This window comes from Nelumbo lutea, chromosome 1 (assembly GCF_056320005.1).
Source record: "Nelumbo lutea isolate HS-2025 chromosome 1, American lotus-T2T, whole genome shotgun sequence".
NCBI classification, from domain to species: Eukaryota; Viridiplantae; Streptophyta; class Magnoliopsida; order Proteales; family Nelumbonaceae; genus Nelumbo; species Nelumbo lutea.
This window is the reverse complement of record NC_142684.1, coordinates 46,598,282-46,613,315: the sequence shown is the minus strand read 5'-3', so window position 1 is coordinate 46,613,315 and position 15,034 is coordinate 46,598,282. Positions and strand designations below refer to the sequence as shown.

Sequence of the window (15,034 nt, the reverse complement as noted above, 5' to 3'; positions counted from 1 at the left end):
TCCCACATATAACACATTAAAATCATCCCTCGGTCCCTCATCCCCAGCCACAAGTAAATATAGAAAATATTCTTCTATTTCAAATTACAAATTTCTGGTTCTAGTCTTAGGTTGGCTGGTGCTTAGGGCACGATTTTCTTTGGGCACATTTGTTTTTTGAATTTTGAGAGGGGGAAGTTGTTTAATGGAATTTTGATTTCCATTACCAAGATATCCACGTTTTTTTTTTTTTTTTTCAGATTTATATGAAATCTATGAAAATTTTATTTTTCTTAAGTGGTTGTGATTCCCATCTCTTTAGTGGATAAATAACTTTCTGAAAAACGACCAGAGTCTTGGTGTGATTTTGATATGGGCTAGTGCAGTTCTCTCTAGGGCTATAAACCCATTAGAACAAGGAGATCCAGTATTCGAGTAACTAGTTTTGAGGCTACAACACCATGGACCCTATAATTCATGGTATTTGACTGAAGCCACACGTCTCATGGGCCTTCTGATCATCAACTAGACAGCTATTTTTAGAACAATCATTGTAAATGTAATTGATATTTATTTATAATAAAATCAGGTCTTATACTCTTATTATAAAAGGAAAACGAGAAACCAAGAATATTATTTATTTGACTTCATTATTACATATAATTTAGACATGAAAATTTGAGTATAAACAAACCAATAAGGAATCACCACCAACGGATATTTTACAAACTGATCTCAATATACTAATAAAGCAAATGCCATGCCGTTTCTCAAAGGAACCTTGAGCGTCTGCACTCGGGAGGGAGACCCTGTGGGAAGCGCTTCAGATCAGTGCAGTAGTTATAGATCATGTAATACTTCTGTACCCATCTCAGTCTCCTCCGGTTCCTGCCATCGAGTTCTTGAGTCTGCCAAGCACTATTTTTGAAAGAATTTGTGGACCTGGAGCTGCAAGAAGAGGACCCAGAAGACCAGACACAGGCATTGGCGTTGAAGTTCCTGTAGTAAGCAGTGAAGGGTGCTTTAGACCAATCAGTTTTCACTAGGCCACCCCTTGTTGCCCAGTCGTCGGCGTTCCAGAGGCTGGAGTAGATCCTCATGGGTTGGTTCTTAGGGAAGGGAACACCGATTGATTCTGCGTTGCTGAACTCTCTGATGGGAATGTTGTCCACTAAGAATCTGAAACAAGAACGTACAGGACCTAATGTCATCAGAAAACAATGATAGATTACTGGCCATAGTAATATTAATGTAGTTTTCTTACATGATCCTTTGTGGGTTCCAGACAATTGAGTAGGTGTGGAAGTTCCTTGTAGGGTCGAACCAGAGATAGAATTGCTGCTCTCTGTTACCCTTCCCTTGTGTGAATACATTGGTGTGGAGGATGTAAGGGTCTCCACTAAGGTTTCCCAGGAACTCAAAGTCGATCTCGTCATGGGTTGGCCCTTGAGAAGATAACTGCAAAACAAACAGTAGTGATGATTGAGTCTATGTCGTAGCCTATGTAAGCTTTTTCTAGTAAAGTAGCGAGGGAATGGTGATTACATAGTAGGCAGTCACAGTGCCGGCAGAGTTGCCTGCAACGAGCTTGAGCTGCATATCAATTCTTCCGAAGAGATATTCCTTCTTGGACTGGAAACCGGAGCCAGAGGTCCTGTCGAGTGAAAGGGAGAGAAGCTGGCCTCCATTGAATATCTTAGCACGATGGTCACCCCAGGTGAGGTAGAAGTCTTGGTAGAAGCTACCCGCACAGGCGGCCATTAGAGAACTCATGACTGAAGCAATCAAGAGGACTGAAACCCCATTGGAAAAAGCCATGGTTGACACTTTAGAGAGAGAAAGCAGAGAGAAACGTTTGTAACTTTGTGTTGAGTGGAGTTGGGTTTTCAGGGATTTATATAGGGAGGATATTGTGGTGGGTAGGAACAAAGGAAATGCCCGTGAAGGAGAGAGGGAGAGAGAGAGAGAGAGATTATCTTTATGATGGTGTTAGAGGACGCGTGACTACGAACTAGAGAGTAAAGCTGGCAAGCACACAGCTGGACAATTTGAAAGCTGGAGCCTAAAGAAGACATGGGAGGAGGGGTAGAGGAGCTTTTGTTTTCCGCGTAGGTTGATTGTTTTGTATATTGTTTTTGTAGGGAGCGAGCGGCGGTGGTCCCGCCATAGCTTTTGTTTCCTTTTGTTTTAGGTTTTATCGAACAGCTGTCAGAGGTGGGTTCTACGTGGATATAGCTTTTTATGTCCATGTTGGATCCATGATTTGGATGTAGTTATTACGTTGAATCACTGAACACTGAAAGAGAAGGCTATGGCTGGATCCTGGAATTGAGAATTGTGAGTTGTGGACCCACTAATTGATTGGTGGTTCCTGTGCTCTTGAGTTGGTGGTAGGGCCCACCAATCTCTTTTCCGATCAACAATGCTCTTTGATTTAGTTGTATTGTAGTTAACCAAATATGGATTATGGTGGTTCAGGATTGATTCTCTTCAAAAATCTATTCATTTGGTTTTGAAATAAATTCACCCATAAAGTCTAGAAAAAGTTGTATTTTCTCTCATCTCCTTTCCCCAATCAAATCATGGGTTTTGTTAATATAAACATAAAACTACTCGCTTGGCAAATTTTTACAATGGCAAATTCTCCCCAATGGCAAAGGAGATGAGAGAAAATTTTATGTAAAAGAGATGAGAATTTACATTGTAAAAATTTTCTTTCACTTACATTGTAATAGAATCAAATAATGGGTTTTCTCCCCGATTTCCTTTCCCCAATGGAAGTGAGGGAGAAAAAATTTTCACCCTTAAGGTCTTAATAATATTTCATCTATACTTGCTCCACTTTTATGGCAAAGGCAGAAGAAAATAAAAAAATTACTCGCTTGGCGCTTGCCTTCAACAAATGGAGACTCAAGAAAAGCCTATTTTATAGGGGAAAAAGCTTATACCAAAATATCATTTCAACTCTTCATTTTAGTTCTTTGACAGTTCTAAAACTTGATTTGTAATTAAGAAGGGATATGGACAGGATACAGGCATCATCTTTGGAATTTGAACTAAATTATTATTTCTATTAAAAACAAAATATTGATATTTTTAGGTTAAATCTTCACGGCATTTTAATATAGGAATTATATACTTACAAGAGAAAAACCATGTCTACAAGGTGTAATTAATAAGGGAAAATGTTTCGTCAGTGCTTTAATTAATTGCTCTAAGAGTTAGAACCAACAGTTTAACTACTAGTCTAGTAAGGAGCTCTTTAGTTTTGAAGTTGAAATTTAATTTTACGGGTATGGATATATGTATAAACGAGGAAAAAGGAAATAAAAATGGTTTTTGAACAGTTGATGATTCAGAAGGTCGGACCATTTGGCCTAAAAACCGTCTAAGCAATCAGTTCTGTTTCACCTTTGAATCGAAATCTTCTCAAAACTGTTGGCTTGGTTAGTGATCTACTGACCGGAACAATCAAATCGTTAATCTATTTGACCCAAACAATGATTTTTAGTCATTTCTTATTTTCCTTAAATTTTTTAATCTTTTTTTATTTTTTAAAATTGCAACTAGGACTGGATGGTGGAATCACAACCAATTTTCAAGTTCATTTTTAAAACATTGAAATAACATATAATAAATTAATAACATGGAAGGAAATATTATTACAAAAGATACTACTATGAAAGAATAAATGTCCTTAATAAAAGTTAATAAACAAAGTTTATAACCTCTTGGAAGCTTCACCCACGCAAATCCAAATCTAATGGGGCCATAAAAAGATACATTACAAGACAAAATTGGCATATCATTTCATGGGTCCCACCTTGCCTGTCAGGAAAAAAAAAATCCATGAATTACATAAATTCGAATTTTACCATCTCATCAATATCGATCTCTTTGCCATACGATATATGGCCCAAAATCTCCACACATTTAATAAACCACAATTCATCACAAGCAGCAAACTTTCTTTCAGTGTTGTAGAATTTGCTAATTATGATAGGTCTCGTGTATGTATTGATTATGGTGTGTTTGGTAAAGAAAATCCTTAAGAGCTTTTCTTTTTTATTTTTTTTATAAAACCAAACTCAACTTATTTAGAGAATCTCTACATTATTGGTTACTTGTGGGCTCCATTCCATACTTGTTTGGCACGTTATTTTAATCATCTTTGAATTTTCCATTGGACGACAATGTTTGGAGGGGTTCACAGGTCACAAACAAACACCCAAAGATAAGGATTCCTCCCTAATTAATCAAGTTGCCCAACCAGGTGTCCAGGTCCCCACCCTTCTATACATTATGCAAAAAGGGTTTGAGGCTTTTCAAAATTCAAACAAATAGTATTAATCTGTATCTATCATTTTTTTATTCAACAATTTGATTGTAAGGTAGAACCATTTTGTTTTTAGCTAAATTTAAATTATTTTATAATTCTCCTCAATAATTGTTTATGTTTGTTGGGTGGAGTACTAAGCAGGACTGAACTAGGGAATTCATGCATGCTAGATAAGGGTTTGCTTACTTTTCACTGTAGAAAGGATAAAGAAAGAGACTTGAGAAACTGGCAAAGAAATGCACATAACTCAAGATCACACGGGATTTAAAATTGCCCCCATCACAATATTTAACTCTCTAAACTAATCTTTTGCTCTATTTGATCAACTAAATATATGCTCTCTTTTAGCACAACCTAGCTCACAGAGGCTGCATATACTAGGTATAGAATATAAACAGCAAGAAACTGTATTTTATAGTCTCTCTTTAAACTAAGGTTTTAAAACTGGGAATCGTTTTTGGGTTTGGTTTTTAGGTTGGATGGTCTGATCATCCGATCTGAACAGATAATTTGTTCTGACAAAAAAAAATTAAAAAAACAAAAAACGGTCAAAAACCATTGTCCAAGTCAATGATTCGACGGTTCAACTGCCCAAATCAATGATTCCCTGACCAAATTAGCAGTTCTTGACCAAAAAATTGTTTTGAGGTAAAACGGAACCGGTCTAATAACCAATTATTGGTTTTTCCACACCAACCATCTGATCTGATCCGATTTTGAAAACACTATTTATAACACGAACTTAATTTAAAAAATGATAATAATAAAAGTATCCCCCTGCAGCACAATCAATGCTGTCCCTCTAGAGAATATCATGGTGAATGCCTTAAGGGTCTTCATGAATTTTATATAATTCCCAGCAGCTCTCTCTCTCTAACACAGCATTAGTATGGTTTAGGGAGGGGGACCTCAAAAGATCCCTTTAGATTTTTTATTTGTTAATCATTCTTGAATTCTCAATCCAAAATCAAATTTGGGATTATTTAAGAATCTTATTGATGATAAACTTGTTAAGTAGTGTATAATTATTAAGTCATATAAAATAGATGTAGCATTACTACTACTACTACCTTCCAAAATTGGCTTCAGTATATGCATAAATAATTGAAAGCACGAGATTCTCTTCGATAAAGAAATTCCCACCGAACGGTCTTCGCCTGGTTATCCTTAGCTATTTTCTGTCTTCAATATAAACCAAAGGCATAATTATCACATCCATGCATAGTAGATACGTTAGATTTTTATATTGATTTCACTTTACATTCCTTCATTTCGCCTTCTTTTGACAGGGCAGGCATTTTTTACACATGAAAATTAGAGGTGTCAATAGTATTTGAAAATTCCATTTCGAATTTGAGGTTTGATATAATCAAATCGAATTTGAATAATTCGAATATCTAATTGGTCAAATTTGGATATGAACTTATTCGATTTGATTAATATCCGAAATCGACCGATTATTTAACTCTTATATATAATATATAATTTTTTTTAATATTTTATATAATCTATATATAATAATTAAATTATATAAATAATTTATATATTAATATATTTTATATAAATAAAATATTTATTTTATATATTTATTAATTACCTAAAATAATTAATTAGTCAAATTCAAATCGAATATTTAATCGGATTCAAATTTGGATATTGTCTGATCTGATTTGAATTCGATGTATTTACACCCCTAATGGAAATTGAATTGGAAATCTGAAATTGACGATCCATACATTCTACCACTGTTCTCACCTTCCCAGGAAATTTTGAGCTTAGATGAACTTTGAAGCTTTGCCACATGGCAAATGCAAAGTCTATATCACCATATTATCTATCTATATATATCTGTATATATATATATATATATGTATGTATATATATGTATATATTCTAAAATCAATTACCTATGTCAGATTCTTCATACTGCTCCTCAATCATATCCCTTTAAATATAGGATTATTCAAGCTCATCCAATTCAATTTCAAATAAAGCTTTTCGATTCCCTGTTTTCTTATTCTAGACGAATGCCTAAGCTTATGCTCCTTGTATTGTGTTGAGGGTCAAACTAGATGTCTCCCTCGTCTTTTCTTAATGCTTCAACAAAGCTTTTCTCTTTTTCTTTCTTAAATAAAAAGCTGAATGAAACATAAACATCTTTCACGGGTCTCTTCTAACAACTTACCAAGAAAAAAAAAAAAAAAGTAGTAGGTACTATCTATGCACGGGAAAAATTTCACGGCATTTGTTGGGTGTAGAATTGATGAGATAGGAGCAGAACAGTGCACAGTGGCTAATCTAGATAGATAGCTCCAATCTTGGACCCCATCAGCCATCACGGGGCAGAAAAATTCATGTACAATCAGAAAAGGAAGGAGAAGCTATTATTCTTCTGTAAACAGTTTCATAACACCTTTTTGCGTTGCAGCAACTTTAGAATCAAAGCATGCAATAGTCAATTTGATGAGACAGCTGAGCTCGCATGAACCACACCTGAGCCTAATCTATTAACATAATTAGCTAAATAAGTCCAAACCCAAGTGTGTTGGTTTAGCTTAATCAAAGCTCAAGCAATATAATTAATGTAATTAATATAAATCTTATGCATTTAATGAATTTTATATAGGCCTCGGATTGTGGTATTTATATGTAGGCTTAACTCAGTCTACAGAGCCTGAATGTGTCACTTTATGCGCATAAAACCTAACTAGATCCCAACTAATGCTTGCAGTCCAAGAAGATCTGGGAAAATCCCCGCTCATGTACCGGTCAATGTCGTAAGACTTGGACCGGACTGAAAACTGGAATATTTTATGGGTCACGGATGTTTGGGTTAATCAGGTGGATAGCTCATTCAACTTGTAAAAAATATTGTTTAAGCAGACTTAGAAAGGCCATCGGTCCTCAATTTTTAGAGCCCAACCGTTCAATCGATCCAAGTCTGACAACATTAGTAAAGACTTAGCGCATGTTTGGTTTGTGGGAATTATTAATAGGGGTTTAGAATCAGAATCAAAATGCTCGATCATTTCTATTCCAACTATTTGATTGGACAAAATCGAAATCCCATTTTCATTTCTGTTGAAATGGCATTCTGATTCCTTGAAAATGAAATCTCATTTTAATTTATTCTAATTCTTATATAAATCAAACAGACTATAAAAATGAATTATTCTGATTTCAATTTCAAAAATTTTAATTTCATTTTCCATTTTGATTCCAATTCTAAACCAAATGAACACTTAACTGGTCCATCCATTCTTTTTATAAGGGCGACTTTTTGAGACAAGACGGTTTCTCCATTACTTTTTCTAACAGTGTTGGAAGGCAGATATATTTTGTTGGGTTTCAAAGAATATCACAGAAAAATAAGATCAGCGAAGGGATAAATGCTATTTAAAATTTTCTGTATCACAACAATAAAAATAACATGGTCAATTTAGACCCATTAACTAGCTTTGCAATCATTTTATCTTTATTACAATCATTGCGGAAATTATGTCTGTATTTTCAGCTCCACAAGGTGTGCTTTTGATTCTGTGACTGCAGGAAGAAAATATGCTCTAAAGGAATAGGTATTGGAGATGGAGCTGAAAATTATCCTGACAGCTATTTTGTTTGTGAAGAGTTAGGACATGCTCTTATTCGGTGGATGGTATCTTGTAAATATTTTGAGGAAAATATGCTCTAAAGGAATCGGTATGGGAGATGGAGCTGAAGGCTATCCCGGAAGCTATTTGGTTTGGGAAGAGTCAGTACTTATAGGTTATGTTTGGAAGGAGTATAAATATAAATTATACAAATTTGTAGAGTATAAAACCTTGTATTTTGTATTATTTTGTATGCATTTGCAGTGTATATATTTGTATTTATAATTTTTTCAAACTGAGCCACTGTAATATTAATATTCTCACTAATTCTCTTTTAGCTGTTTCTATTTTAAATAGGAATCATCAGTGTCCCTTGGACATATTTAACTCATTAAATTAGCCCAGTTCAAAATGAGTTTTAGGCCCATTAAGTTTATGTGCTCACTTAGCCTTTCTAACTACTACCCAGTTGGGCTTCCTTATATGGCGTGGGACCCAAACATTGATCTAAACATCAGCCACATGGGTTCGGCCTAGCCTTTATTATAAGGCCTGGCCGAATACACTGCTATGGACAGTGCACACCCTCATACCCATCACATGGGCTCTATGGGCCCAACACTTACCCTAAGTGGTCCCTGGGCCAAGCCACCTTGTAACACCCAGGGACTGTGGGCAGATGCAAGATTAGCTCATCATGTATTATCCTCAATGGTCTTACACTCAACCTCTCAGCCCATAATGATCAAACACTACCCGACAAAAGATGACATCTCCCTCGGCTGCAAGGAACAGTGTTGCACCCTCTACTTACATGGATCTCGGGAATTAAAACATTTTGCAAACATTTTAGAAACCATAATATATATACTTTTATATCTCATATAAAATATATTTTGCAAAACAAATCTCAACAATTGAAATCGGCTGCCGACAATCTTGGTTTCCATCAATGAGAGTGCATCCCCGATCATTACCTTTGTCCGACAAAGGGACTGATCCTGTCACTATGATCACCCACTCAGATGAATTCTCAGACTGTCCCAACATACCCAGGTTTTGACTCCCGCTAAGGATCTCACTGATTGGTACATCAAAGACAGCCCAATCCGACACCTAGTGCAGTATCATAATCGAGTCTAGGGGTCGGGTGTAACTTTTCAGTTTTGCCCATTAATCTCCAAGGTCCAGGGCAATACTGGAAATCTGGTCCAATTCAAATATTCAATTAATCATACACTGTATGTGCCTAGGGTTTCACCCTGGCAGTTGAGATAGGCCACCCCAACCGCCTTGGTAACACAACAGTGTCAACCTTATCAGGATAGGTCTCCCCAGACCAATCCACTGGCTGTGAACATTCTAAACTAACACAAGTCTCATTAAGTGTCCAGTTTAAGGGTATTACATAGAAACATACTAGGTGAACATGAATCAAATATGTACTTTTATTCATTTACAATAAACTCATAATGTACATCATTCTGATTGAAGCTAAGGGCATACAAAACTGTCCAATAGGGTCCACGTGTCATCGTTTCGTAGGTCGGGCCAAATCATCATCCATCAAATATAATCCAAAATACATTAAAATAATTTGACAGAAATTATAATAAATTAGTAGAAACGTCCAAAAATAGCCACTAAATTCCATAAAATTGATAAATTACTATAATTTACCAATAAAACTATCATATAATAAATATAATGCATTAGTATATATTTACCAAGAAATTAGTATATAATAGAAATTACCAAAGAATAGTAGAAATTATACAATAGAACTAATTTCCACTAATTGACCAATAAACTATCATATAATAAGTATAAAAAATAACTACATATTGACCAATAATTCTCATAAATTAGTATAATAGAAATTACCAGAATTTAGTAGAACTTGGCCACTAATTTTCATAAAATATTATATTTACCAAGAATTATCGTAAATTATTATATAATAGAAAATACCAGAAATTAGTAGAACTTAGGGAAAAATAACCACTAATTTCTTTAAAATATGATAAAATAGATGAAATTGGTATAACTTTGTAAAAATAACCATTATATTCCAAAAATTAGTAAAACTTAAGATGATAATTACTTCCAATTATCAAATAATATGAACCTAAATAAATTATAATAAATTTTCAAAATTTACATTTCGTTTTTCCATGCATGGCACGGGTCCACGCTAGTATATATTAAAATGATAGGAAAATGCCAATGAAGTAATTGAGATGGAAACCCAACTTCCCTTAGAAAATGGAAGTCAGTTAAACCTATCATGCCTATCACGGGTTTTTAAATAGTAGGGTAATCATTTTCAGCCGAGCTTGCAAATCTCTGGGCCTGGGCCTAGGTCTTTGTGTTCAAACCCAGCCCAACCCAACCTGTACACATAGATGAAGGTATGGTCTTCATTCCAACTTCTAAGCAATGAAGGACAATGAGACAATAGTCATTAATCATTATTGAGTGCAACACTCAGTATTGAGTGTCAATAATGAGTGTTGTCGCATGTCCCACATTAAGAATTAGAATGGAGGCCTTGTCTTCATCCATATAAGAAGAATGACAAACATGTATTAAAGCCCATGCCCTATTTTTTGTCATAGGTCCAAAGCCAAGTCAAATCCAGCCCAACTTGGACCCATGCAACATTTTTCTTTATGTATTATTATACATCACATATCATATATTGTATATAATATAAAAATAGTAATTATAAATAGAGAAAACTTCCGATCAGTACTCTATACTTTGGCTCGAGTGACAATTTGGTTCCCGAACTTTAAAATGCGACAATCAGTATCCGAACTTTCAAAACGTGACAATCTAGTACTTGACGTTAATAGACCATTAGTTATGTATATCACATGACCTCATGTGCGATTTAAGACTTTTGAAAATGTCAAAATTACCCTTGAAAATAAAACACATTGTTCATCATCTTCTTCCTCAAGAAAATGAAACAGAGCCCAAGCTCTCTATCATAAACACTTATAATGTCTTTGCCAAGAACAGAAAATTCCAGGTTTTATACAACTTATTTTTATTTCTTTAACTTAACACAGTAACATTTTATTCCTATAGGTAAAAGAGAGAAGAACTGAAAGATTTGTCTTGATACTTGAGAGAGAGAGAGAGAGATCGATCAGTGATGATGGTCAGGGACTTTTCTCTTTTTCCTTTTTTCGAATAAGATAAATACAATAATTAAAGGAAAACTTTTCTCCAATAAATTGCTTTGGTTTTGGTCCGAAGATGACGGAATATTCAGAGGAGAAGAAAGACAAAAGTGTTGTCATAGGGAAGAAGATTTTGACGGTTAGTTGATAAAGAAAATTAGAAGATGCTTGAAGGGTATTTGTGTCTTTTCACATGCCACTTAATGGATGGTTAATGACAGGTACTAGATTGTTGCATTTCAAAAGTTTGGGTACTAGATTGTCACATTTTAAAGTTCGGGGGACCAAATTGTCACTCAAGCCAAAGTACAGGGTACTGATCAAGAAATTTCCCTTATAAATAATTAAATTTTCTTTATTTGACATTATAAGCCCAAACTTGGCCCAACCCTGACCATGGTAAGCCATATTAGTCAACTAAGTGCATAGATTGTTTTTGGTTTTTTTAAGGCAGATTGTTGTTTAAGTTAATTTTCTAGGGCCAAGATCAGGAAAATCCTTCAAATCTAAGGGTATGTTTGGTTTGCAAGAATAGGGGTCTGGAATTGGAATTGGAATGGGCTATTCTGATTCCAATTGTATGATTGGGCCGAATCAGAATCCCATTCCCATTCCTGCTGGAATGGCATTCCCTCATTTGAGGGAATGGCCATCCCCCCCCCCCCCTCCCTTAGGAATGAAATCTCATCCCTATTGATTTTAATTCTCATTCTCGTTCCTGTTAGAACCAAACAGACTATGGGAATGGACTATTCTGATTCTGATTCCGGAGGCATTCAATTCCAATTCTAATTACGAACCAAACGGGTCCTAATTCAAAAGCTTTAGAGTCCTCTTCCATTTAGTTAAATAATGAGAAAAAAAGCTCTTAGTTTCTTAGAGGTTCTTTTTAAATTATTTTAGCATAAATGCTCGAAATATGACTTCACATGAAAAGAATTTTTGCTTGCAAGACAATAGAAATTTCAAAAGTCGGGAGGTATATGGCTGTAGAATGGAGGTGTTACTGTGTTAGGGCCCCCTTTTACTTGTAGTAGCAATATGTCACCTCTCCTTGGCCATTGATATCCCAGTGTAAGTCTGCAATAACCTCTCAGAAAAAGGCGAAAGTTGGTTAGAACACATTAGTCAACTCATGGTAATTCCAATTGAGTATTGCATTAGGTTCAAGGGTAGGGAGGACGAGTCAAGGAAAAGATTTTCAAATAGAATCTATCTATCTATCTATATATATAGTAACATGGTCCACGTCACCTTGTTTCTCTTTGCTCCATTTTCGCACCCTGCATTCTCCTCAACTCTCTCTCCTCTCCACCTTCCCACCACTGCGAATTTTCCATCTCAGCATGCTCTTCATTCCTCTCCCTTCCCATTGGATTCTCTCTCTGCCCCCACAACTCATGTCTCCTCACTTTCTATAACAACCTAATTTCTCTCCTTAATTAGCTCAATGTATGTTTTATCCTCTCCTTCACTTCTATCTCTAATTCTCATCTATTCTCTCCACTTTCTCATAAAGATAGGGCCATAATTTATTAAGATTTGGTTTTCCAAATCAAACAATATTAATATCTATAGATGTGATATCAAGTAAAGAGAGGAGAATAAGGGGAATTCAATGTTTCCTATATATTCGTGGCATCTTCCATTATTGTTAAATAATCTATAGTTAAATAATCCATTAGTTATGAAAATTATTTAAAAATTCTAGAAAATATTCTACCAAAAATTATGAAATAATTATTTCAGAAAAATCCAATATTTTACAAATATTAAATAATTTAATAATCTACCAAAAAATAATAAACATTCCATTATTTAATAATTTTTTTTATTAATAAATGTTCAAAATTTCATTGTTTAGTGCAATGTACATTATTCATTGTAATTTTATAAAATTTCATTAAATTTTTATAACAATAATTTATTGATAAAAGATATTACTAATTAGCATAATTTACTAATTTCTATAAAATCAATAATTATAGTTAAAATTATCAAATGATTTAGGGAAACTCTTTAACTAATAATCTATAATTATTTTTTAAATAAGTAATTAAAAATTAAGAAATTAACCTATAAAAAAATATTCTCCAAAACTATTTAAATAATAACCCATAATTATTATTCAACTAAATAATTATTAAAACATTTAGGAAATTTAAATTGGGAAATTAATTTGATGAGGCACAAAATATGCCTACCAATAGATGAAATCTATTCACTCCCTCGTGTCTGATGAGGTTGCTTAGACTGGGTTCAATCAGCGGTCAAACGAGCTACTGTGTTGAGATGCAAAGCTGAGCTGAGGGTTCAAGCTTGGATCTACTGAAATGAAAGAGAGGTTAGAGTGCCTAGGTAAATTTTACCCAAGAAGACACTCTGATGTTTAAGTCAATAAGTAGTTCAATCATAGAAATTGGGAGAGAGTGAGAGCTTATGTGTGCATACCTTTTTGAAGTGGTCCTAGGGTCTTTTTATAGTCGTCTGAGGTTCAGGTACTGTTGGGTAACATCTCTGAGCCTTGTACGGAGCCGTTTCACAAATTCTGGGGTGTACTAGTCAGTTAATTGCTAGATCCGTGCGTCGGTTACAGGTCGCCTGTTGGTCTTGAGGCGGTTAGCTCGGTGGACCGCTCCCTGTGTTGCAGTTACAGCGTTTACGCGGGCATTTCCTTCAGGACTGTTTCAAGCGAGCTGGGGTTGTTAGAAGATTGAGCTTACCCTAGCTCGGCCACGTACGAGAAAATGACTACCACGTGTTACTTTGGCGAGCTACTCTGCTATGTTGGATGTTACGAGCTGATCTTGCTCTAGCTCGGCCGTGTACTTGATGCTGGCGAGCTGTCTTGTTGAGTGGGACACTGTGTTGTTGATAGCGTCCACATGTCCACCATCAATTAGGTTGACCAAAATGCCCCACATCATAATCTATAAAAAAATGTTTCATAATTATTTAAATAACAATTCATTATTAATATGTTAATAAATAATTAGTTGATTTTGATCATACCTGGTGATGTAGGCGTGTTTGGTTCGTCCAACCGCAGCCCTACATGTGTCCTAGGGTGCGCATCAAGTCGGGACCAATCAGAGGTGCGCATGCACCCAAGTTCGACGGGCTTTGTGGAAGCAATGGTGCGAGGTCACATGGCAGCCTCAGATGGCCGCACTCCCTACGTACGGACCAAGGTTCAAAGTATTGGAAATGCCAAGTGTTTCGTAATGACAATTTTAAGAAACGTATAGGGATACGCATGCATATTGGAGAAAAACTAAGATATGCATAGATATGCTTGGAAACACTATAAATACTTTAATAAATCATGAAAACACATCAATAACACTAAATATAAGACCTCAATGAGGTGTATATACATTAAATTACTATATTTAAATGGTTTTATAAAGAAATATATTATGGTTAATTATAATTTCATTAAAAATCCTATGCTTAACTATAATTTATAAATTATAATTCTTAAGTTTTAATGTTTTATGGGGATGGGAAAAACCCAACTCTCTTATCCAACCATAAAAGATGCATTGGCACAACTTCTAAGTGAAAATATAATCAATAATTATTTATTATTTATTTCCAAAAATTATAAAAAATAAATAAATATTATATAATATATACAAAACATAGTTATTAAAGAAGAAATTTCAATTGCTTTGTGGATATGATAGATCATCCATAGAATTATAATATATTCAATCATTGTGATCAAATGATAAAATATAATTAATTAATTATTTATTTTTTAATTCTAAAAATATTAAATATAAAATAATTATTGAATAAGAAATTTCAATTGATTTGTGGATATGATAGATCATCCATAGAATTATAATATATTCAATTGTTGTGATCAAATGATAAAATATAATTAATTACTATTTATTTTTTAATTCTAAAAATATAAAAAATAAAAA

The 15,034-nt window shown here is 34.4% G+C and overlaps 1 protein-coding gene across 1 annotated transcript; it reads right to left on the bottom strand.

The window, feature by feature from the left end:
- Positions 1-585: 585 nt before the first annotated feature.
- LOC148874526 (xyloglucan endotransglucosylase protein 1-like) lies at positions 586-2,085 on the bottom strand. Its single transcript, XM_088963810.1, has 3 exons — positions 1,525-2,085; positions 1,244-1,437; positions 586-1,158 (listed from the first exon to the last, which is right to left on the bottom strand). Exons 1-3 carry the CDS (start codon positions 1,795-1,797, stop codon positions 750-752), a joined length of 876 nt encoding a protein of 291 aa, XP_088819936.1. The 5' UTR covers positions 1,798-2,085; the 3' UTR covers positions 586-749.
- Between the last annotated feature and the right edge of the window lie 12,949 nt (positions 2,086-15,034).